General features: G+C 33.3%; 2 protein-coding genes and 1 long non-coding RNA gene across 3 annotated transcripts; 2 read left to right on the top strand and 1 right to left on the bottom strand.

Moving 5' to 3' along the window:
• Positions 1 to 667: 667 nt before the first annotated feature.
• On the top strand, positions 668 to 22,701 carry LOC111698625 (monoacylglycerol lipase ABHD12). Its single transcript, XM_023469001.1, has 15 exons — positions 668 to 715; positions 4,569 to 4,674; positions 4,959 to 5,077; positions 5,766 to 5,888; positions 7,015 to 7,141; positions 7,746 to 7,801; positions 7,974 to 8,051; positions 8,361 to 8,422; positions 9,402 to 9,436; positions 10,304 to 10,442; positions 11,105 to 11,200; positions 11,535 to 11,616; positions 14,615 to 14,696; positions 21,873 to 21,955; positions 22,455 to 22,701. Exons 2-15 carry the CDS (start codon positions 4,609 to 4,611, stop codon positions 22,477 to 22,479), a joined length of 1,173 nt encoding a protein of 390 aa, XP_023324769.1. The 5' UTR covers positions 668 to 715; positions 4,569 to 4,608; the 3' UTR covers positions 22,480 to 22,701.
• LOC111698630 (uncharacterized) lies at positions 13,276 to 14,088 on the bottom strand. The gene is made up of 2 exons (XR_002764574.1): positions 14,019 to 14,088; positions 13,276 to 13,337 (listed from the first exon to the last, which is right to left on the bottom strand). It is a non-coding gene; the product is annotated as an uncharacterized LOC111698630 (long non-coding RNA).
• On the top strand, positions 18,386 to 20,409 carry LOC111698624 (serine-rich adhesin for platelets). Its single transcript, XM_023469000.1, has 2 exons — positions 18,386 to 18,488; positions 19,044 to 20,409. Exons 1-2 carry the CDS (start codon positions 18,480 to 18,482, stop codon positions 20,301 to 20,303), a joined length of 1,269 nt encoding a protein of 422 aa, XP_023324768.1. The 5' UTR covers positions 18,386 to 18,479; the 3' UTR covers positions 20,304 to 20,409.
• Positions 22,702 to 23,866: the final 1,165 nt, after the last annotated feature.

Here is a 23,866-nt window from a genome sequence, read left to right as displayed (position 1 = left end):
GCGGATTTATGTAAAGGAAGAAAAATGACGGAATTTGTCTCTTTTTAAAAAGAAAACGAAAATATCATAATCATTTTCACTTAATTAAATAATCCTTTATGAGTTATTGCGAAAAATGAATTAACCTTCGATTTAAAAATAAAGGTTTTAAAAGTATTTCACCGTTTAAACAGCAGGTTTGAAATTTTTCCAACCATCTCTGATAGATGATGAATGATGAAGACAAAATCCTCCATATTTAGAAAAACCAAAAATATTACTTTTTGTTTAGATTTAAGGACTGCCTAAGGGACAAACAAGATGGAAACGAGTGAAGAAAACGTTGCGGATTCCACATTCATAAAAATGCTCGAATCTTGTGGATAAAAATCCGGGGTTCTCGTAATTACGTAAATAACGTAACACGATATCGTCAATTTTGATGTAATTATTAATAATATGTGAAAATTATAAACCACATTTGTTTTTGTACCTGATTTTCTGCAATTTTTAGTTTACTGAAATGAAATTTAACACAAAAAAATATTCATGTCATTTTTCAAATTCCATAGCTTGCAATTAAGGATTTAGCATTGGGCTTAATCTAATCCATGAGCCTTTTATAAAGAAGTATGTTAACATGTTAATTTCATAAAATTACCCTTCATAACTCTAGTTTACTAAAAATTTCAGATTTTAGAATGCTTTCTTTGAGAAGAAAACGTAAGATAGTGAGGTAATAAAACAACAATATCAGTATTTCCACAATCTTTAGCTTTACAAATTTATTTATTTCCTCAAAGAATATACACACATGAACCCCCATATCTTTGTTAACGTTTAAAGAGTATAACAGTATCTGGGAGGAATTCTAGGCTCATTAGGCGCTTCATTACCCCCTTCCTATCAATTCAAGCTACTAATTGTTGCGATGGAATTCTCCATTCGTATTCATTCTAAAATTTTTACGGATTTTTCTATTAGAAATGGCGCCCTTTCAAAAAAAAAAACATTTTTAATTTTAACTGTCCCTTGGGTCATGTGGGTTGCCGTAAAAAATCTGGACCCGACTGGTTCCGCCGTTTTTACGTTTATTTGATACTAACGGACAGAGAGACTAGGAATGTCTATATACAATATAATTATACATACATTACATAGATTCCCTCCCATAAATTGTCTAGGTGTAGAACATTAATTGTAAACAATAGATAAATGGGTTCTTGTTGCATCTTCTCTGTGTTTGTGAATGAAAGTGATTCCTCTGAATGAAATGCAAGAAAGTTTGAGAATAAAGAAAAACTTTTTTTTGAAAACAGAACCTTTACACATCGATTCTTCTTTTATTTATTCAAAAATTTGCAACTAAACTGTTCGTCAATGTATTCAATTAGAAAAGTTCAGGGATGTATATTTTCCTGTTCCAGCTCAAGCCAATAAAAAACGTTGACCTATATCTGCAAATTGAAATTTCCGCTTACTTTTAAACTAAAAATACAATTTTATTCCCACCCTTTTTTCTTTTTTCATTTTTTTAAAGGAACTATAGACGTAATTTTAACAAACCTTCATTGATAGAGTGACATGTCCTATTCACACCCATACCCTTAAAAGCTCAGTCTGATCAAGTATTAATTAGATATCTATGTTTTTGTTTTTGACAGCTGATTATTTTCATTTGTGGTATCTTGCTTCAGAGACAATTGAGGCCATAACGAATTAAAACGACTGCAGCTTCCACATTGTTGATCAGATTAAGGTTCACTTTTGTGAATCGGTTATGCCATACAAATAGAGAACCACTTGAAAATACAATGACAGTCCCTTTAATCAGAAATGAATTGGTTCATATAATTAATATTTATAATAATTTGTCGATTCTTAAAGGGAGTGTTCGCGAAAAATGAAAGGGGGTATAGGCTTAATACGATAAAAAAGCGCTTTTGATCGCTACTAATCTTACTTCTATCTGTTGCGTCTATAAGGAGAAAATTGTTAAAAACGACTAATACCGAAGAACGTAGTGTCCATACAGATTCAGAAAGATGCAACATACGACTCGGATCGTAAAAAATCTATTTAATTTCAAACAAATCATTCAGATATTACAACCTATGGTCATCGATTATCTTCGAGCCACATTTGTATAAAGTTGATTTTTCATAATATGTTTTGATTTTATTTTTTAAAATAATATTTAGCTTAAAACTTGTTTTCGAACATTCCTGGAAAATATGAAAATGTCGCTTCATTACCAAAAATCCTCGAAACAGGAATAAATGTTTTTATAAGTAACTCTCAGATCATAACAATTAAAACATATTATGAAAAATCAACTATATACAAATGTGGCGAAAGATAATCGATGACCATAGGTTGTAATATCTGAATGATTTGTTTGAAATTAAATAGATTTTTAACGATCCGAGTCGTATGTTGCATCTTTCTGAATTTAGTATGGACACTACGTTCTTAGGTATTAGTCGTTTTTAACAATTATCTCTTTAAAGACGCAACAGATAGAAGTAAGATTAGTAGCAATCAAAAGCGCTTTTTTATCGCATTAAGCCTATACCCCCTTTCATTTTTCGCGAACACTCCCTTTAAACTGTACAAATTGTACACTGCACAGGCTGTATAGACGTTGTGCACCGTATGGACTATGGGCCCACCCTTCTAGTATTCTCTGCCCCTCCCTTCAGCTGTGCAGGGGTATATATAGTTCCTTGAAAAATAAGTTTTTAATAAATTGTATCTTCCAAATAATAGGACTTCATGTGTGTTATTTCGCCGAAAAAATGATATTAGGTTAAATACGTTAAATACAGAGCGAAATCTTTTTTCTTTATTCCCCCCCCCCCCCCCTATTGTCGAAAACTTGCACCCTGTATTATATGGTTTAGGCCTAAACAGTGAACATTCCAAACATTCTTGGTCAGTTGATCGGTCAGTGGGATCCATGAGATCTTATTTCCAGATATCAGACATTCATTCCTTTTATCATGCCATGCATCCTTATATATATGTATTCTTACCTTGTATCTATATATAAATTTAGCTTGTCTGGGTGTCTGTTTGTTTGTTTGTATCCAATAAACTTCAAAAAAGCTAAACCGATCGGGCCCAAATTTTTGGTGAGACCTCGCGTGACCCCAGGGAAGGTTTATGGGTGATCCAATCTTCAAAACTTAGCCTCCATCAAAATTCTATTTTTAAAAATTTAGAAAATCCACGAAATTTCTTTTAAAATCCGCGAATTTTTTGTTTATTTTTGTTTTACAATTTACATAAAAGTGAACATGTTCACAATGGAAATAAGAGATGGGCGCGAAGTGCCCTAATAGCCTATTAGGTTATATTCCCTCTACCATACCATGCATATGGTTTATTATACCCACTTGCATGTTTCAATGAATTATTACCCCAGAAGGTATTTTTAAGTATCCCCCCTCCCAATTAATATTATTTTTAAATTCGTTTTCTCCTCAAAGATTTTTCCCCTTAGACCATAAAAATACGTTATAGAGTGTGTCGTTATTATTCAAGTGACCATCCTCCATTTAAAGCTATAGGAGCATGCCTTAACCCCGTTATCTGATCAATAATCGGAAAGATATTGTCGTATTTCTAGCCTGAAATTTCAGTTCTGTAAATCTAAATTTCATTCGTTCAGCTGTTGTAGAAATGCGCAGTGTTCTTGTTTGAAACCACAATTGAAAATAATAAGTTTTTTGAGAGAGACGAGGATATCTAATTCATAAATGATAAGACAAAGCTGTGAATCGGACCGTTCAATCTATAACTAGAAAGTCACTTAAAATTACGTCACAGTCCCTTGAACACATTTTTAAGTTTAATTCACTTCAGCCTGTAAAAACAAAATGAATGTTTAGGTTATTTTGGAGAATATAGTTTTAATGAAAATATATTTTTCTCTAGTTATCCCAGAAAATGCGACTTTAAATATTGCGATTAAACCATAAATAAACAAGGACCGACACCGCAATTTTGCCACTTTCTATTTGAAGAGGGGCTTGTCTGATTGACAATGGTATCCTTTAAGACAGTTATTTGAGCAACAATGACAATTATAACTTAGTTTTTCTATCTTGTGAAGTGTTATATTCTGACAATTTGGTTGCTTTAGCTGCTGAACAAATGTGCATGTAAATTTCTTGTCAAAGAAACCACAAACTAAATTTGTAATTTTTAGATAGAAAAAAAAACTTACTCGTTGCTTATTACCTTGTAAGGTTTATAGGGCACTGTTGTAAATTGAACATGACACTCAAGGATGTCTTAATGCATAACGCATTTTCGGCCTTTCAGGTGTACGTCTTAGCAACAATGAGGATAGGTAAAGACGTTTTACTATTCTGACTATTTTTTCTTTACGCAGATCAGTCGTATTAAGGAACCACAATTGAATTTAATCAACGGTCAGCTAGACTTATAAGGATAAGGTTGTATCATTTATCCTCAATCAGACAAAGGTTTTAAGGGTACCACTGTGAATCGGACATGGTCCTCTACAAATGAAGGGTCACTTGAAATTACGTCTCCAGGCCCTTTAACAGTTGAATTTTCAGTTTCTAAATTGAAGAACACGAGACCAAGTATATAAGAAGGATGGAGCCCGAATCTCTAGTACCAAAGCCCGGGATGAAGGAAAGGATGAAAGCCGGGATGAAAGAGGGATGCCATCAACTTTTAAAGCCTAGTCCTATGGGGGGAGAGGGAATATTAACCACCACCCCCCCAAAAAAAAAATAAAAAAATATTCATTTAGTCGTTTCCGGAAATTTACAATTCAACATTTACAATTGCATTTTTTAAAATTCCGATCTTAGGAAAAGTAATTTTTTTATTCGCATGAATTCGACAGAAAAAAGTGTTGTTTATTAATAAAGAAAAATGTCGAACTAAAATTAAATGTGTGACTTTATAATTATTCTTGATTAATATGGTTTGATGTACAGCTAAGGAAAGTAAAAAAGTTCCGCGTGAAACACGTGATTTCTAAATTACGAGAAGAGAACTGGGGACTCAGGAGATTAGTCTGGCTTCTCCTTGCATTGGCTCTCTTTTACAGGGGATGGTAAGAACACAAAATGCACATTCTTCAAGGGACTGTTCACGTAATTTTAGGTGTAACTTAAAGGGACCCTTCTATGAAAGATGACAATATCCGATTTACAACGTTACCCTTGAATGAGTTATCAATGTTTTGTTATTCAAACTATTTAATTGCATTTGTGGTTACTCTGAAAAAGTGACTTGCGTATATTAAACAACAAAGATATTATCTGAATTAAACACTTTTTGATTCAGAAAAACGACGTTATCTTCCACATTTTTAAAATCAGATTAAGGTTGTAAATTGGCCTTTGTTTTATTTGCATTGAGGGACACTTGAAATTACGCTTCGGGCCCTTTAAGTAACTCTTCATGGGCTAACCTGAATCCTGATCCGTTCAACATACGGGTCCAAGTATTAAAATATTTATAAAAAAACAAAGAACAGCATTCAATTGTGGAATAAAGTTGCAGAAAGTAAAAAATTTGTCGCATTTTTTTCCTTTTTAATTAAAGGGCCGCGTAACATAAAATTGTGACATTATTTTGTTGAATACTTTGGGATAATTTGAAAATGATAAAACAAATAAACATGATTTTTGTAAGTTAATTACAAACTAATTTATAAATATAAAATTTGTTCCAATATTAGGAAAATATACATACCTGCTGTTGTTTTTTAATAACGTTAATAAACTTATATTATACAGGACTTTGTTGGATATTGTAAAGCTGTTGATTTATCTTGTAATCTTCCTGTTCATAGCTCTTCCTTTCGTCTTTAAATATACGCCTTGGATACAGAGACATCTAGTTTTCCTTCCCTTTGTCAGGTAATTTCCTGGACACAGAGACATCTAGGTTTCCTTCCTTTGTCAGGTAATTTCCTGGATAAAGAGACATCTAGTCTTTCCTTCCCTTTGTCAGGTAATTTCCTGGATGCAGAGACATTTAGTTTTCCTTCCCTTTGTCAGGTAATTTCCTGGATACAGAGACATCTAGTTTTCCTTCCCTTTGTCAGGTAATTTCCTGGACACAGAGACATCTAGGTTTCCTTCCTTTGTCAAGTAATTTTCTGGATACCGAGACATCTAGTTTTCCTTCCCTTTGTCAGGTAATTTCCTGGACACAGAGACATCTAGGTTTCCTTCCTTTGTCAGGTAATTTCCTGGATAAAGAGACATCTAGTCTTTCCTTCCCTTTGTCAGGTAATTTCCTGGATGCAGAGACATTTAGTTTTCCTTCCCTTTGTCAGGTAATTTCCTGGATACAGAGACATCTAGTCTTCCTTCCCTTTGTCAGGTAATTTCCTGGACACAGAGACTTTTAATTTTTCTTCCCTTTGTCAGGTAATTTCCTGGACACAGAGACATTTTGTTTTTCTTCCCTTTGTCAGGTAATTTCCTGGATACAGAGACATTTAGTTTTTCTTCCCTTTGTCAGTTAATTTCATGGACATAGAGACATTTAATCTTTCTTCCCTTTGTCAGTTTATTTCCTGGATACAGAGACATTACAGTCTTTGTTCCCTTTGTCAGGTAATTTCCTGGATACAGAGACATTTTAATCTTCCTATAATTTGTCAGGTTGATTTCTTTCTAATTATGAAACTCACAATTAAATCAGAAATTATGTTTTTTTTATGAATATATTTGACATTTTTTTTTGTATGTTTGTTTATTTGGAACCAATAAACGTCTCTGAACTATTCAGGCCCAAAATTCCTTTGAAATATTTTTACAGAAAAACGTTTATAAATCCACTGCTTGATATTTTAGTATTATTGTGTGAACATGTTGGGGTAAATTATGCTAAAGAAACTAAAAGATAAAAAAGATGTTTGAATTTTAGAACATAAGAGTGCACCAAGTCTAAGCCTATTCTTAATCAAAAATACTCCTCTCCAGCCTTAAAAATTGTCTGTTGGAAAAATAAACCAATAAAATTTTTATATTTCAGACTTCCTGGATATGTAAACTTCTCTGACCCTGAGAGTGAAGGATTGCCCGGAAGTAGAAACTTCTACTTAGAAAGTGAACCAGGAGTAAAGCTGGGTGTCTGGCAGATACTTCCGGCAGATATTCAGGTACTTCATATAGATATTCATGAACTTCCGGCAGATATTCAGGTACCTCCGGCAGATATTCAGGTACTTCCGGTAGATATTTAGGTATATCTGGCAAATATTCAGGCACTTCTGGTAGATATTCAGGTACTTCCGGCAGTTATTGAGGTACTTCCGGCAGATATTTAGGTAGTAAAGGTAGAATTCAGGTACTCCGGCAGATACTAAGTCACTTCCGGTAGATATTCAGGTTCTTCCGGCAGATATTCAGTTAGTTTAGGTATATATTCAGGAACTTTAGCCACATATACAGAAACTTCCTGTATGTACAGATATTTCCCGTAGATATACGGATACTTCTTGTAAATATACAGATACTTCCCGTAGATATAGAGATACATCCTGTAATTATACAGATACTTACTGTATATATGCAGATACCCTGCATATATACAGACACTTCTTGCAAATATACACAGATACTTCCTGTAAACATACAGACACTTATCGCAAATATACAGATACTTTATGTTTATATACAGATAAGAGATTGCTTGCGGCACAGATGAAATGAAAGTAGAAACCTTGTTGATATTTATAACATGAATTTTTTATATTTGTTCAGGGAAGCAACAAGGATAGATCTGAGGAGTGGTTTCTCAGCAAACTGGGAGATAATAGGTTCGAAACATTTTCTATTATTCATAATTATACAAAAAGCAAACACTTTTGGTTCGGATACCGCTCTTTCACATAAACTGATGTAAGTTCACCAGCTGAGATGCCCTAATTAAAAAAGTTTTAACTTGAGGATAACAACTAAAAGCTAGATTACATACAGTCATATTTTCAGAACTGTAGTCCTATACCTGCATGGTAATTCAAACAATCGTGCTGGTCCTCATAGAAAAGAATTATACAATTTACTCAGGTATTTTAGTTTAAGAATTATACATGATTTACAGCAGTGTACCTATAACCTTCCTTACTGAAACAGTTCCCTTAGATTAATATTTTTTGCTCATCTGAAAACGTCTGATCTTGAAGGAGTCTTGAAATACAGTTGGCAAATATCTTCTCTCAGGGTTAAAATTTCACATAATGTAAGAGAAGCAAATGATTAGAATACACTGTTTCGAAATTTGTTAAACTTTTTAAAAGTTTGTCGAACCTTTTATAAGTACAAAAAGACCCCGATACTAACGAAATCCCAACCCTAGTTGATAGTCCCTTGTTGTAGGAATATGAATTATCATGTGATCACATTTGACTACAGAGGATACGCTGACTCCACGCAAATAGGAAAAGATTTAATTAAAATTTAACGTGGAAGATACCGACATTTTTCTGAATAGCGAAGGGTTTAAGAATGAGTGTCACTTTCGCGAGAAGCCGCAAAGAAAAGTAAATAATTAAAAAAAACATGCATAATGGATATCTTCAGGGTGGCCAAAATGTACGGATTGTACGGATTGTATGGATTGTTTTTTTTACCCTAAAATTGTACGGATTGTACGGACTTGTTTTCAAATTGTACGGATTGTACGGATTTTTATCCTGGAAAATACACCGTTTTTTTTAAAATTTTCACTCATTTAAGCAAATTTTTCATGAAAATTAAAAAAAAAATTCTCGTCAAAATGAAGTTAGTTTAACTTATTTTCTGCATTCTAAATAATATTAGATTTATTAATGTTTCAATTGACAATCAAAATTCATTCATAATTTTCGAGATATGTCCAAGAAGTGTTTATTTGAGAATATGTTCCATAAGTACTTATTTGATTNCATGAACTGAACACAAAGGATAATGAATGAAAAATTGAATTTTAATGTTTATTTTTCAAAAATGGAATTTTTTTCGAAAATTGTACTGATTGTACAGATTTTTAAAGAAAATGTACGGATTTAAAAAAAAATGTACGGATTGGTTTAAAAAAATGTACGGATTGTACGGATTTTTAAAAAAAAATTGTACGGATTGTACGGATTTTTTTTCGAAAATTGTACGGATTGTACAGATTTCTTCTAAAAATGTACGGATTTTTGTACGGATTTGTTCAAAAAAGTTTTGGCCACCCTGTATCTTGTTCATGCTTGGTTAAACAAACCTTTTAATTAAGGGTACCGTTGTAATTCGGACACGGCCATTTTTGCGTAAATTGTCAATTACAATTTCGCTTACAGTTCCTTTAGCTTAAAAATAAAGGGATCATTAGTTTAAGTGGTAAGATTGAATCTGATATTTATTTTATTTAAAAATTAAATCTGGATTTCTAAGCTCCAAATGAGACTGCTGTGGTGAACGATGCTAAGGTAAATTTATCAGAATTAATTAAAAAAATTGTGTTTTAGCATTGAATGTGTTCTATGTAGCAAGTTCTGACCCAAAAGAAAAGTTTCTTAGAAAATTATTAAGAGAAAATTTTGTTTAGATTAGTGCTTACAAACTATAGATTGTTATATAAGTTGAATATTAAATTTAGTAACATAATATTTAAGAATTAAAAATGGAGAGAAACCCAAGTTAGATGTAAATGGTTTTCTTGATCAAGAAATATTTCAATTTTCAAGTTTTTCATAAAATAAATCAAGATTATTGTAGTATCGAGTAAATATTAAAAAAAATGCTTTTCAACAAAAACAGAAAATTAGTAAATTTTTATCTTAATTATCAATTATTCGATGAAAACCTTAAAATTCTTATTTTGCAAAGAAAGTGAACACTCGGTCAACCTAAAATTCCTGTATCTTTGAAACCTGAAATATTTCTTACTTTGATAAGCTTAGAATCAGATTGCAAAGATTTTAAAAGGGATAGAAAATTACGATTTTGTATGAAATCAGCAGTTTCTGAGACCTGACTTAAATCGGTGTTAGGTATTGTCCCAAAGTCATCCCAAGGGTGACTTACCAAGTGACAATTCCCCAATTGGCAAATTCCCAAAGGTTAGGTTAGGCCCACTAAGGCACCGCAGGCTGCAATAAGGCCGAGCCATGCGGCTAGAACATGCTAGGTGGCTGAGCGCGGCTTGGGAAGTTGCCTCTAGGGAAATTTCACATTGGGAAGTTGCCACTTGGTAAAATACACATGGGAAGTTGCCGCTTTGGAAAAAGCCTTTGGGAAGTACCTAACATCTTTAAATCTACTAATGAATAAACCCTCTTATCTATTTTATTCAGGCTGTTTATGAATGGATTCGAGGGAAGGTTGGAACCTCGAGGCTTATTGTCTGGGGACATTCTCTAGGTACAGCAGTATCCTCGCATCTTGTATCAGATCTATGCTTGGAGGGAAATAGACCTGATGGACTCATCCTTGGTTAGTTTACATTCAACAGATTTAAACATAATTTTTGGTGTTAGGTACTTTCCAAAAGGCATTTTCCCAAGGACGACTTCCCAAGTGACAATTTCCCAAGCACGGCAACTTCCAAAATGTGCAATTTCCCAAGCGGCAACTTCCCAAAGGTTAGGTTAGGCCCTCTGAGGCGCTGCAGGCTGAAATGGGGGCCGAGGGCAGCGGCTAGGACAGACTTGGGAAGTTGCCGCTTGGAAAATTGCACATTTGGGAAGTTGCCACTTGGTAAAATACCTTTGGGAAGTTGCCACTTGGTAAAACACCTTTGGGAAGTACTTATCTAATTTTGTATCTAAAAAAGTAATGAATTCATCCTAGATTAACAGCACCGTTATGAATCTGACATGTCAGTCAACAGTCACTTGAAATTCGTTTACTTTTGCGGGGAATCTGATTAGTCTCTTGGATATCTATGTTTGATCTCGATATCCACAATTCAAGAATTTTTTAACAAAGGTTTAGAACACTATCAGCAATTATGCACAAGTAAACATAATTGGTCTGAAATGAATATTAATTTTCTAATCTACAATTTACTTTTCTTTACTTTCTTGGCGGTCTCTCCCTTTAACTATTTTCTTCGCTTTCTTGGCGGTCTATCCCTTTAACTCTTTACTATTTAGAGTCTCCATTCAACAACATATTTGATGAGGTCCGTAACCATCCCATGGCTTGGGTTTGGCGAAAGATGCCTTATTTTGACTGGTTTTTCACTTCAGGTAATTGATTTATTATTTCTACAGAACGAAATTTATGCAGAACATTTTCTTCAATTCGTGTTTCCCAGAAGTGGACATTGGGTCCTTTCTTCGTCAAATCTTTTAGTTGATCTTTTAAAGGATTTATTCATTGCAGAAGTCTAAATTTAACTTTCATATGTTTTGTAAGAAGTTTAACAAGAATCTGGGAGATTTTTATATTTTAAAATTGAATTTTAAGTTTGCTGTGAAAATTTTTTTTTCACAAAATAACAAGTGAAAATATTTTCAGTTTGTGAAGAATATTTAAATTAATTGTATTTATATTCTAATAAATTAAGCTATTTTTTTCTAGCATTGGAGAAGAACGATCTTGGATTTGTATCTGACCAACGAATATCGGTTGTAGACATTCCGATACTCATTCTTCATGCAAAGTAAGTTGGTTTCTTCATATTTTATCTTCTATATAATAAAGTACTTCACTCCTATATATTTAAATTATTTATATGTTGGCTATTGCTGGCCAAACAGCTGGACCGAATGGACTGACAATTATTGAGGGAATCCATGGGTGCCCGGGGAGTAACATAGGCTAAATAAATCAATATTTTCTTATAAAAATAATTTTTTTATTTCTTTAAAAATCTATATATTTGTCTTTTTCAAAATTTAATTTTTTTCCACGTGCAACGCCGTGCACTTGAGCTGTATCAGTGTATATTATATATTTATATTAAGTTTTTGTGCTTTGTTTGAATCCGATAAACGTCTAATAGGCCGGCATTAAAAACAAGACATTTTGGATTTATATGTACAAAGAAAAGATTTTCGCGTGTAAAACTTGAGTTTACAGCTAAAACTTTTATATTTTTTTTTTGTTTTCGAATAAAGTTATATTAACTTGGTTTCTGAGCGTAATTTCAAATGACCCTACGTTTTCAAACTGGGCGTGTCCAACTCACAATGGTGCAGGTGTCCTGCTTCATTTAATCTCTGATCCTCCCCCCCCCGTTAGAGTTTTAACAATTTCGACACAATGTTTGACACTAAAAGCAACGTTAAAACATTCAAAATTAGTAGATAACACGTACCTTACCCATTCTAAATGTGACCAATATAAGTTCACAGCCAATTTTCATTTACATATTTACTATAATTCAATGGTTACAAAAACAACAACATTGGTACTCATTTAACGTCTAACTCAAATAGGTTGTAAAGTACAATAGATGGCAACAGAAAAATCGACCAACTGCGCACAACGTCATATGTGTCAAATGAAAAAGAAAGACGACATGTCCTCTAATTAGTTGGTATAATTTCCAAGATTCGGTGGAGATAAATGTCGTCTTTGTTGGAATACGTAAAATATTTACAACTCAAAATTAGCTAGAGTATTTTTACTGCCGTTTGGTGGTTTCATTTTTTTCACTGTATATCTATGTAAACTAAATAGTCTGAGGGAGGGGGGGACGTCCAGGCCACAGCCCTCTAAGTAGCATTAAAGTAAATATTTCTAGGGTTATTATAGGTTTACTGTTCAATTTCTAAAGCCAGCTAATTTTTAAGAAAATTTAGACTTCTAACTTTTTGAAACACTCATACTTTATACGAATTTTACAAAAAATCATTTGGATTACCTTGTTTTAAAAGTGACGAAGTTTTGGTGGGTTAAACATTGACTTACGTATACACATTATATCATCATACACAACAACAACAAAAAACAATAATAAAAATACAAAAATATTTTTAACCATTTATTAAAACATAAATTGGCCTTTTTGTTGTAAATTTAGTATCATGTGATGACCTTGTTTCTTTACTTAGATGCCCTTTTATTTGGAATTTTACAAAAAGGTTGATAATGGAGATCTTGGTTCTTTTACAGTTATTGATGGGATTGCAGAGGATAAGAGAAATTTCCTTGCAGGGGAGATTTCTGGAAGTTTCGAAAAAGTCCTCAAATTTGGCTTAAAATCAGACTTAGCAAAATGAAGAGCACACACTCTGCTATCTCCGATTTCATTAGTGTCGTCAATTTTCAAAGAATTCAGCCACAATTTCTGCTTCTTTTTGTTCTTTGGAAATTAAAATCTGGATGTCCCAGGGGGTGGACGGCATCCAGGCACAAAACAAGTTCTTCGCCTGCCCCCTAAATGAAAAAATATAATTAATGAAGACCAAAAATACTATTTAATTCATAATAATGTAATGTTGACTTAGTATATGTTCAAAGTATACCTTTAAAGTACCCCCCCCCCTTGATGGATTTAAAATAAATAAAAAAAAAATCTGTCGTTTTTAATCAAAACAAATCACACAGACATCCATTTTGCGAAATTTAAATATAATATACATGTTATCTCACAAAACACTTTGCAGATCCAAAGTTTTGGCTGCAACAGATAACTTACATAAAATGTACGAAAATTTGTGATTTTTTTGGTTATTTATGAAAAAATGAAAATATGTAAAAAATCAAAATTTGAAAAATCTGGGAAATCGATTTTTCGGCTCAAACTCCATAATTAAAGAAGTGATTGTAACATAAAAAGAATGCCTGGAAATAAATGACTGAAATATCAAGATTTTTATTGTTAACATGATTGTGAACATTTAATAAAAATTGGTGCCTCTGCAGTACCCAATACCCCTGCTCTAAATTTTTGTTTGGGACACCCTGTTTATAATATATAGACTCCAATAATTTCATAAATAAAGCGCTTTCGAAAAATTTTATATATTTATTACATGTTCCCAAAAATAGTAAAATACGACATTTGAGAAAAAAAATTAAATATCCTTAGAAGACGACATTTCATAAGAAAATTACCGTTTCTTTTTGCCTGTATTTCCCCGGATCTGGGGGTTTTTCCTCGATTAGACCTTTCCAGAGCACTTCTCCAAAGATAGCATCAAACATTTCTGAAATATGTTATACTTTCGAATTACAATGTTAAAGGGTTATGTACAAAATCAGTTTCAACCTCGTTATTTAGTCTGTAGAACGTTAAATGAAAAAGTGTATAAACAGAAATAAAGAACATATAAAATTGCACTAATTTTACTAAAAAATAAACATTTTGGTCTAAAAATATCACTTTTATTTATAGTTTTGTCAGAGAGAAAATTTGAGTTGACACTTATGACGTTTAAACAGCTGTACTGAAAGTGTACGCATTCTGTGTTGCCATCTATTGTACTTGACAACCTATTTGGTCTAACTAAGCAACAATTTTTCATAAAACATGTTGAATTCTGACATTGTCTTACAGCTTAAATCTTCAACAAAAAAAACTTCAAATAAGAATAGTCAAGTTTCTGATAGAACACTGATGTATCTCATGACAATCGTTGTAAATCGGATACTGGGTCACGTGAAATAACGTTCTCAATTATTTTTGAAAAATTACTAAATATTGCTTGCAGGGATGATGCAGTGGTTCCGTTTCTCTTAGGAAAAGCTTTGCACGAAGCTGCTCTACTCACCAGAAATAAAGAATGGCCTGAGGTTGGTGCAATTTTCATATATTTTTATCATATTAATTTTTACATGGATTTCTTGGTTCGTTTGTTGGATCGTTTTTTTGCCTGTCAGGGTCCACATCAGGCCTAGCTATTGTTTTATTTTTTTTTTTAATTCTGAACAGCTGTTTTTCTTACATTTTGCAAAAGTTTAACCCTGACAGAAAATATATGTAAAAAAACGAATCTAAAACGACTCAACACGATCCAAAAACGAAAGCGTTAAAATGCTCGTTTTAAAAAAAAAATTTAAGGATAATATTATTGCAAAGTTAAAAAAGCAAACTTTAACTAATGACAGGTTGGAACTTCTATTAAAAGTTTCAATGTAAACGAATCCAAATCGAATAAAGACAACAAAATGAAGAAAATAAAAAATCGTTGATTTAACTCAAGATTTTTTACTTTGAAATATGAAAATATGAAAGAATAGAAGTAATTGCCATCAGACTGGAATGCGCTTAAAATTATTCATACGTTTTCCTACATTTAACGAAATGCTGCATTTCATAAAAGCTTTCATAAAAGCTTTCTTTTTATAAAATCTAACACTTGATGTAATACCCTTTGTCTCATCCAATCTTGATCTCAAGCAATTTTTAATATTTTTAAACCTTGATCCCATCCAATCCTTCATCCCATCTAATCCTTCATCTCATCCAATCCTTCATCTCATCCAATCCTACATCTCATCCAGTCCGTCATCTCATCCAATCCTACATCTCATCCAATCCTTCATCTCATCCAATCCTTCATCTCATCCAATCCTTCATCTCATCCAATCCTTCATCTCATCCAATCCTACATCTCATCCAATCCTACATATCATCCAATCCTACATCTCATCCAATCCTACATCTCATCCAATCCTACATCTCATCCAATCCTACATCTCATCCAATCCTTCATCTCATCCAATCCTTCATCTCATCCAATCTTACATCTCATTCAATCCTAAATCTCATCCAATCTTACATCTCATCCAATCCCACATCTCATCCAATCTGTCATCTCATCCAATCCTTTATTTAATATAATTCTCTAAATGAAAAATCTAAAACCTGTTTTTTTCTTTCTCAAAAATGATTTATTCAATATCCCTATTGAGTAATTTTATATCTGTGAAGGTATTTTTTACATATTTGAAATTCCACCTGAATCTGATCTTGGTATTTGGATGTATTTGGTTTAAATCTTGTTTTATCATCGATCAAAGTATTTGTTTATTTTTTGAAGAATGTTAATGTTTATATTCTACATCTGTGATTTCACTCATTGATTTTAATTTTGAATCACCAATTGATCTAAAAACAATTTAAATGAATTTACAATTCTTTTAACTAATCTTTCTATGAGTAAATTTTGCCCTAAGATGCAAGTTTAAGCAGTAATTTGAGTTTTTTTGGGTTTTTTTCCTGCGAGAAAATGTTATGAATATGTTGCTGTAGTCGACTACGTAGACTCAGTTCAACCATGTCTCTTAAACATTAACTGAGACACAAGAGAAGTGTAACAAGGTCTACTTGGTTCAAGTACGTAAACTCAGTTCAACCATCTCTCTTAAACATTAACTGAGACAAAGGAGAAGTGTAACAAGGTCTACTTGGTTCAACTCCGTAGACTCAGTTCAACCATCTCTCTTAAACATTAACTGAGACACAGGAGAAGTGTAACAAGGTCTACTTGGTTCAACTACATAGACTCAGTTCAACCATCTCTCTTAAACATTAACCGAGACAAAGGAGAAGTGTAACAAGGTCTACTTTGTTCAACTACGTAGACTCAGTTCAACCATCTCTCTTAAACATTAACCGAGACACAGGAGAAGTGGCTCAACAAGGTCTACTTGGTTCAACTACATAGACTCAGTTCAACCATCTCTCTTAAACATTAACTGAGACAAAGGAGAAGTGGCACAACTAGGTCTACTTGGTTCAACTACGTAGACTCAGTTAAACCATCTCTCTTAAACATTAACTGAGACACAGGAGAAGTGTAACAAGGTCTACTTGGTTCAACTACATAGACTCAGTTCAACCATCTCTCTTAAACATTAACTGAGACACAGGAGAAGTGTAACAAGGTCTACTTGGTTCAACTACATAGACTCAGTTCAACCATCTCTCTTAAACATTAACCGAGACAAAGGAGAAGTGTAACAAGGTCTACTTGGTTCAACTACGTAGACTCAGTTCAACCATCTCTCTTAAACATTAATCGAGACACAGGAGAAGTGGCACAACTAGGTCTACTTGGTTCAACTACGTAGACTCAGTTCAACCATCTCTCTTAAACATTAACTGAGACACAAGAGAAGTGGCTCAACAAGGTCTACTTGGTTCAACTACGTCCCTAAATCTCTCTGCACTATAATTCAAGATGAGCAAAACCTGAGAGTTGGGTCAGTTCTAATCAGATATTTGTTGCAGAGGTTTCTTGTAAATCGTTTATGGTTTTTTTTTAGAAATTCTTTCGTCCAACCCCTCTAGTTTTTATTTTACATCCTAAGAATTAAAGAACACTATACTTTTGGTTCGCAGTGCTGTTAAGTTTTTTGGGACAGAAATTGTCTCTTTATCGAGAAGGTTCAAGCCTTTGTCAGTTGGTGTTATTTACCTGCCTCCTTATCGCAATTTGTGCACAACCCCTCCCCCTTTTCTACCATTTTACCACAGGCTAGAACGGAAGAATGTGGACAACCTTTGCAGTTTAAATTCAGACATATAAATCTTTTAGTGTACTCTTGTTTAAACGTACCATGTTCGCAATATGCATTTTGGAATCTGCAATGCGATTTACTAAATGATTTTTTTTGTTTGCAAATCCAGTAAACGGGGTGGCGCTACAGGGGGGGGGGTTAAGAACTTAAGTTGCTCTTTGTTTGAATAAAAGGATTAAGCCATTGAAATGAAATGAAATGAAAGATAGATCGTGGAAGACCCCCAACGTACTAATTCCTGTATACGCTCCGAAGCACAGAATTTTTTTTAATGTAAAACCATATTATATAGTACCGCCCCCACCCCCCCGTATATAAGAATCATCAGTCCTATTCATATGTACTTTCTTAAGTCCGAAACCCTCTGCTAAAAAGTCTCAAGATGTGAAGAAATGGATTGTGGGGGGGGCTGGTAAACCATAAGATAAGAACAGGTCAGGTGTATGTGTGTGAGTGTGTGTGTGTTTGTGTAAGGGGTATTCTCATTTCAAGTTAAGTAAAACCCATCCCTGATCAGTATTCAATGTTGCAATACTATTTGTTTTCATTTTAAAATAAATAATTTGAAAAAGTAATATATACATACCCCTGCTAGAGTTGGGGTGCTCTCTCCCGTTCTTGGTTTCTTTATTGCTATTGCCCATATTTTTTATATCTTTAGAAATATTTGGTCTCCTGTGGTATTCATAAATAGATTAAAAGGTTTTACACTTACTCGTCAATATAACATTAAATTTGTTCCATAATTTTTTTTTCATGCATGAAAAAGTAAAAATGACTAAAAGAGCTAAACTAAACCACGTTGTAGTTAAACCATCAATATAGAAGACCCCCCTAGTGGGTGCATTACAGTCCCTCTCAACAGGACCTTTTTAGTGATGTGACCGCGCTTTTTTAACCAACAGTAGACCGGCACATTATTTAGAAAGGAGGAGAGCTCTATCGTTAAAATCTCTGTTGTCAAGCATTGTCTGCGGCACGGCTTGGGTGTATATAAGGTTGGAAATGTTGGAGAAGCTTCACTGATTCCAGGGACAGTCTAAGAGAAACATGGCCAAGGTGAAGCTTCTTTTTCATCAGAAATTTGTATGTCTTGTATTAGAAATATCTAAGTTGGACTAACTTTTGTAATAATATGCCACTTTTTAACCTTCATTAAAAGTTAAAGGAAGTTCAAGCCTAATTTCAAGTGACCCTCCATACTAAGATGGCCATGCCTGGTTCACAACAGTACCTTCAAAACCTTTGTCTGATCAAGTCTGAATTAGATATTAATGTTACTTATTTTGAAAATTGGTCATTTTCAATTGTGGTTTCTCTACAAAAGAGACTTGCGTATTTCTACTGCTGGAAAACATAGATAAATTATCAGAATTAAAAACTTCTAATCATAGAAAAACGACAATATCTTCCATATTATTAATCAGATAAATGTTTTAAGGTTACTATTGTGAATCTTGCATTGTTAAAAAACAATTAAAAAAGCTTTTTTTCCCAGTCCATCTTTTTTTGTGTTTATCAAGAGTAAAAAATTCTCATTTAAATTTTGAATTCTTCATTTGTATATATATATATCGTTCATTTCTTAGATTTATCTAATTATTATCTTTTTAGTTATTTTTTGTGTTTGCTTTGACTGGGTTGGCAGCTGCTGCACCATCAGCAGTAAGAGTGGCAACTCCCCTGGATCAGGAGACTGTCATTAATAACATCATGAAGAATCTCCAGCCTGCCATTGATCAAGCTATTGCTCAAGCACTTGGAGATGATGCATCTATCAACGTTGTTGCCTCTCAGGAAGTTGTTGGACCTGTTGACTTTACTGGAACAGTTGGAAACACCGACTACTCTGGCTCCTATGGATCTTCTATCTCAAGCTTCTCCTCCTCTCAACAGTCCAGCAATCATCAGCAAGAAAGCACTGCAAACCAGCTTTCTTCTGGTTATGAACTAAACTCTTCTTATGGAGTTGGTAGTTCTTATGGAGCTAGTGGTCTTTATGGAGTTTCTGGAGCAACCTTCCAGTCTAACACAAATGAAGAATCCAACCAGAACTTGTTCACTGAGTCCAATGAACAACAGGGATTTAACCAGGGAACTGCTCAGGTTGATCAATCTTCAACTTTCCAAACAAATGCTGATGCTGTTCAATCACAGGTTGGAGCTGTGCATTCCCAAGTTGCTGCTGTTCAATCTCAGGTCGCAGCTGTGCAATCCCAGGCTAAAAAGGCTATTCAAACTTCAACCATTTCTTCCTCTCAGCAGGTTACTCTTGTTCAAAATGTAATGAACGCTTTGGTGCCTAGTATTGAAGCTGCAGTTCAGTCTGCTCTACTAAGTAATCAACAGCAGCAAGCCAATTCTATCTCAACTGCAAGCCAGCAGACCCTTGTTTCAAATGTTCAGCAAACTTCCACCTCTACAGCTTCCACCTCTGAGGAGAGCACCATTGTTTTTAAGATTATTGAGGTCCTTACTCCTTCTATTACTGTATCTGTAAGGAAGGCTCTTGCAGCTCGTGCTGCTGCTGCTGCTGCTGCTGCTCAGCAACAAGCTGCTCAATTCCAAGCTTCTCAGGTCAACTCTCAGTCTCAGACATCTTCTTCATCCTTGGACTCCAGCAAACTTGTTGCTCAGATTGTTGCTGCTCTAAGGCCCTCAATTTCTCTTTCTGTTCAACAGGCTCTTGAAGCCTCAAGGGTATCTTCTTCCAGTACACAGCAGTCCTTCAACCAGGCTTCAAGCTCAGCTAGCCAGGGATCTAGCTCCTTGTCGAGCACATCATCCGGCTCTCTGTCCTCAATCTTTGGAGATGGAAAGGCCCACAATGTTCGTGTAGAAACTCCTGAGTACACCATTGAGTATAACAACTAAGAATTTGCATAAATTCCTCCCTATAATGACACCAATATAAATTTGTTTTTTGGCTGATAATTATTTTGTATTTATGATGACAAATAAATGAAAATTAACTTTACAATTTTTAAGTGTGTGTATTTTTAAGAAGAGAGTATTGTTGATCTAATACTAAGAAATGATAAAGAAAATAAAAATTTCAGATACAGGGTGGTCAAAATGTACGGATTGTACAGATTGTTTTTTTTTTAACCCTAAAATTGTACGGATTGTACGGATTTGTTTCCAAATTGTACCGATTGTACGGATTTTTATCCTGGAAAATACACCGTTTTTTTAAGTTTTCACTCATTTCAGCAAATTTTTCATGAAAATTAAAAAAAAATTCTCGTCAAAATGAAGTTAGTTTAACTTATTTTCTGCATTCTAAATAATATTAGATTGATTAATGTTTCAATTGACAATCAAAATTCATTCATAATTTTTGAGATATGTCCAAGAAGTGTTTATTTGAGAATATGTTCCATAAGTACTTATTTGATTGCTTATCCAAGAAGATGTTCCAGTATCCTGTACCCAGTATCATGTACCCAGTATCATGTACCCAGTATCATGTACCTAGTATCATGTACCCAGTATCCTGTACCCAGTATCCTGTACCCCTTATCATGTACCCAGTATCCAGTATCCTGTATTCCCTACCCAGTATCTTGTAACCAGTATCATGTACCCAGTATATAGTACCCAGTATCCTGTATCCTGTATCCTGTATCCTGTATCCTGTATCCTGTAACTTGTATCCTGTATCCTGTATCCTGTATCCTGGATTCTGTATCCTGTATCCTATATCCTGTATCTAGTATCCTGTATCATGTACCCAGTATCCAGTATCCTGTATCCTGTATCCTGTTTTCTGTATCCAGTATCCTGTATCATGTATCCAGTATCCAGTATCATGCACCTAGTATCATGTACCCAGTATTTAGTTTGTATATATGTATGAAGCCAATTTTTTACTGATTGATTCTTGCTGAAGAAGTTTAAACCCTCTTACATGAACTGAACACAAAGGACAATGAATGAAAAATTGAATTTTAATGTTTTTTTTAAATGGGATTTTTTTCGAAAATTGTACTGATGGTACAGATTTTTAAAAAAATTTACGGATTTTTAAAAAAAAATGTACGGATTGTACGGATTTTTAAAAAAAAAATTGTACGGATTGTACGGATTTTTTTTCGAAAATTGTACGGATTGTACAGATTTCTTCTGAAAATGAACGGATTTTTGTACGGATTTGTTCAAAAAAGTTTTGGCCACCCTGCAGATATCCTCACATATTTGCACTTCCCACACTAGTATTTTATTTAAATATTTTAATTTTCACAATATTTTTTTTTACTTGGAAACATTAATGCCATTTCAAATTGTACTCTCAGCAGGTTTTATTTTATTTAATAAGATTTAACAGTCAGATGAGGAAATTCAAACGATCTGATTTTGAAATCAACAAATGGAGTTTACTCCATTTATTAATTTTAAAATAAAAATTCAATTGGAGCAATAAATATCCAAATATTTTTTCAGGCAGAATTTGTCGAATTTGAAGCAGAGTTTGGCTACGGACATAAGTACATATGTCGAGATCCTGGTTTACCAGAGATAATTAGGTTATTTTCTTTATTATTTCTCTCTTCTTGTTAATCTTGATATTTATTTGTTTTCAAGATTCGCTTAAATTTCAGGATTAGTTTTTGTAAATGATTTGATTTTTCTTCAGTCAGGAACAAAATATTGCCAAATGTAATGGGAACCAACTTAAAGGGAATAAAATTTTTAAATATTTATGACAAATTATAATTTTTTCGAGTCTCGTGGATGTCTTAAAAAAATGCATACAAAATTTCGCATTAAAATCCAGTATATTCTTTCTTGGTTTAAGACTTATGTTATTTTTTGGAAGAAAGAAATGTATTATCTGCATGTGTATTGCATATTTTTGGCCACTAAAATATTACAAAATCTTGTTGGCTTCCTAAAAATTATTTTGAAGATCAGTGGTCCATTTTCCTTAAAATCTTGAAAATATTTATAAATCTCTGTAGTACACATATGCCCTTTTAAAATGAATAATTAATGTGTTTTTTTACCCTTAAATTAATTGTTAAGACGGTTTGAGGCGAGATGTGCTTAGATCAAGAAGTTGGTTTTTCTTACGCTAGTGTACTTATGTCCACATACTTGAATGATCCGAATACATTGTAATGTACAGAGTACATACACGATCAGAATCTGGATTGTACAGAGTAAATACATAAGCAGAAGCTGGATTGTAAGAGTACATACATCAGCAGAATCTAGATTGTACAGAGTACATACATGAGCAGAATCTAGATTGTACACTGTACAGAGAACATACATGAACAGAATCTACATTGTACAGAGTACATTTGTGAGCAGAATCTGAATTGTACAATACACTACAATTCGAATTTGGTTTTTATATTGTACAGAATACAAAGATGAGCAGAATCTGTTTTTACATTGTACAATGTACAGAGTACATACACAAGCAGAATCTGGTGTGTATACATTGTACTGAGTACATAAAGCAAAATCTGGTGTGTATAAATTGTACTGAGTACAAATTGCTTAATTTTCGTCGTGGATTATGTATTATAATAATACACCACTTGAGTGTCAAATACTTTAACTTTTGGTTGTATCGAATAGATATATGTATCTGCAGTCTGAATTATTGAAATTTTATGCAAAAATGACTTATTATGATTAGAATGGAAATAATAGTATTGTGGAAGACGATGTTTCGCGGCCTCCAAAACAGGGTTCCACAACTGGAGATGAACGCGGAATTATCCTTATCCTCGTGAATCTATCTTTAGTAGTTATGTAAAAGTTTTGCTGGATAAAGAAATATATTATATTTCTTTATCCAGCAAAACTTTTACATAACTACTAAAGATAGATTCACGAGGATAAGGATAATTCCGCGTTCATCTCCAGTTGTGGAACCCTGTTTTGGAGGCCGCGAAACATCGTCTTCCACAGTATGATATTATCTAATTGAATTGATTTTAACCAAACTCATTCGTAATGTTATGTCAAATTTAAGAAAATCACTATTAAAAGACAAACTTTGTTAAAATTAAAAAAACATACTTTTGCGTTTACTAAATCATTAAATATTTTTTAAATGTAGAAACAGCTTGGCCAATGACCATTCATAATCATTTCTCCTTATACACCGGAAGCATTTGGAAATAAGAATCATACTGTTAGTTGCTTTCTCAACCTTTATCAACCCTGCAGTTGTATATATCTTAAAAATGATTTTTGTTTTGATTTTGAAAGTAAATCTGTTTTGTGCATAACACGATTTAAATTAAATTTTTAGTTAAGAATTTCCTAGTTTTGATTATTGTATTCTTATTAAGCTTAGTAAAAAATTTAGTAATTTAATCTTTGTATTAGAATTTAGTACACTTATACAATACATGCTTATACTAATGAGCTTGATTAGATATTTTTAGACTTTTTTGCTTCTGTCACCGGTCAGATTA

The sequence above is a fragment of the Eurytemora carolleeae genome, unplaced genomic scaffold, assembly GCF_000591075.1.
Source record: "Eurytemora carolleeae unplaced genomic scaffold, Eaff_2.0 scaffold140, whole genome shotgun sequence".
Classification (NCBI taxonomy): domain Eukaryota; kingdom Metazoa; phylum Arthropoda; class Copepoda; order Calanoida; family Temoridae; genus Eurytemora; species Eurytemora carolleeae.
Note: the sequence above shows the minus strand (reverse complement) of the source record. Positions and strands in the feature narration are given on the sequence as shown.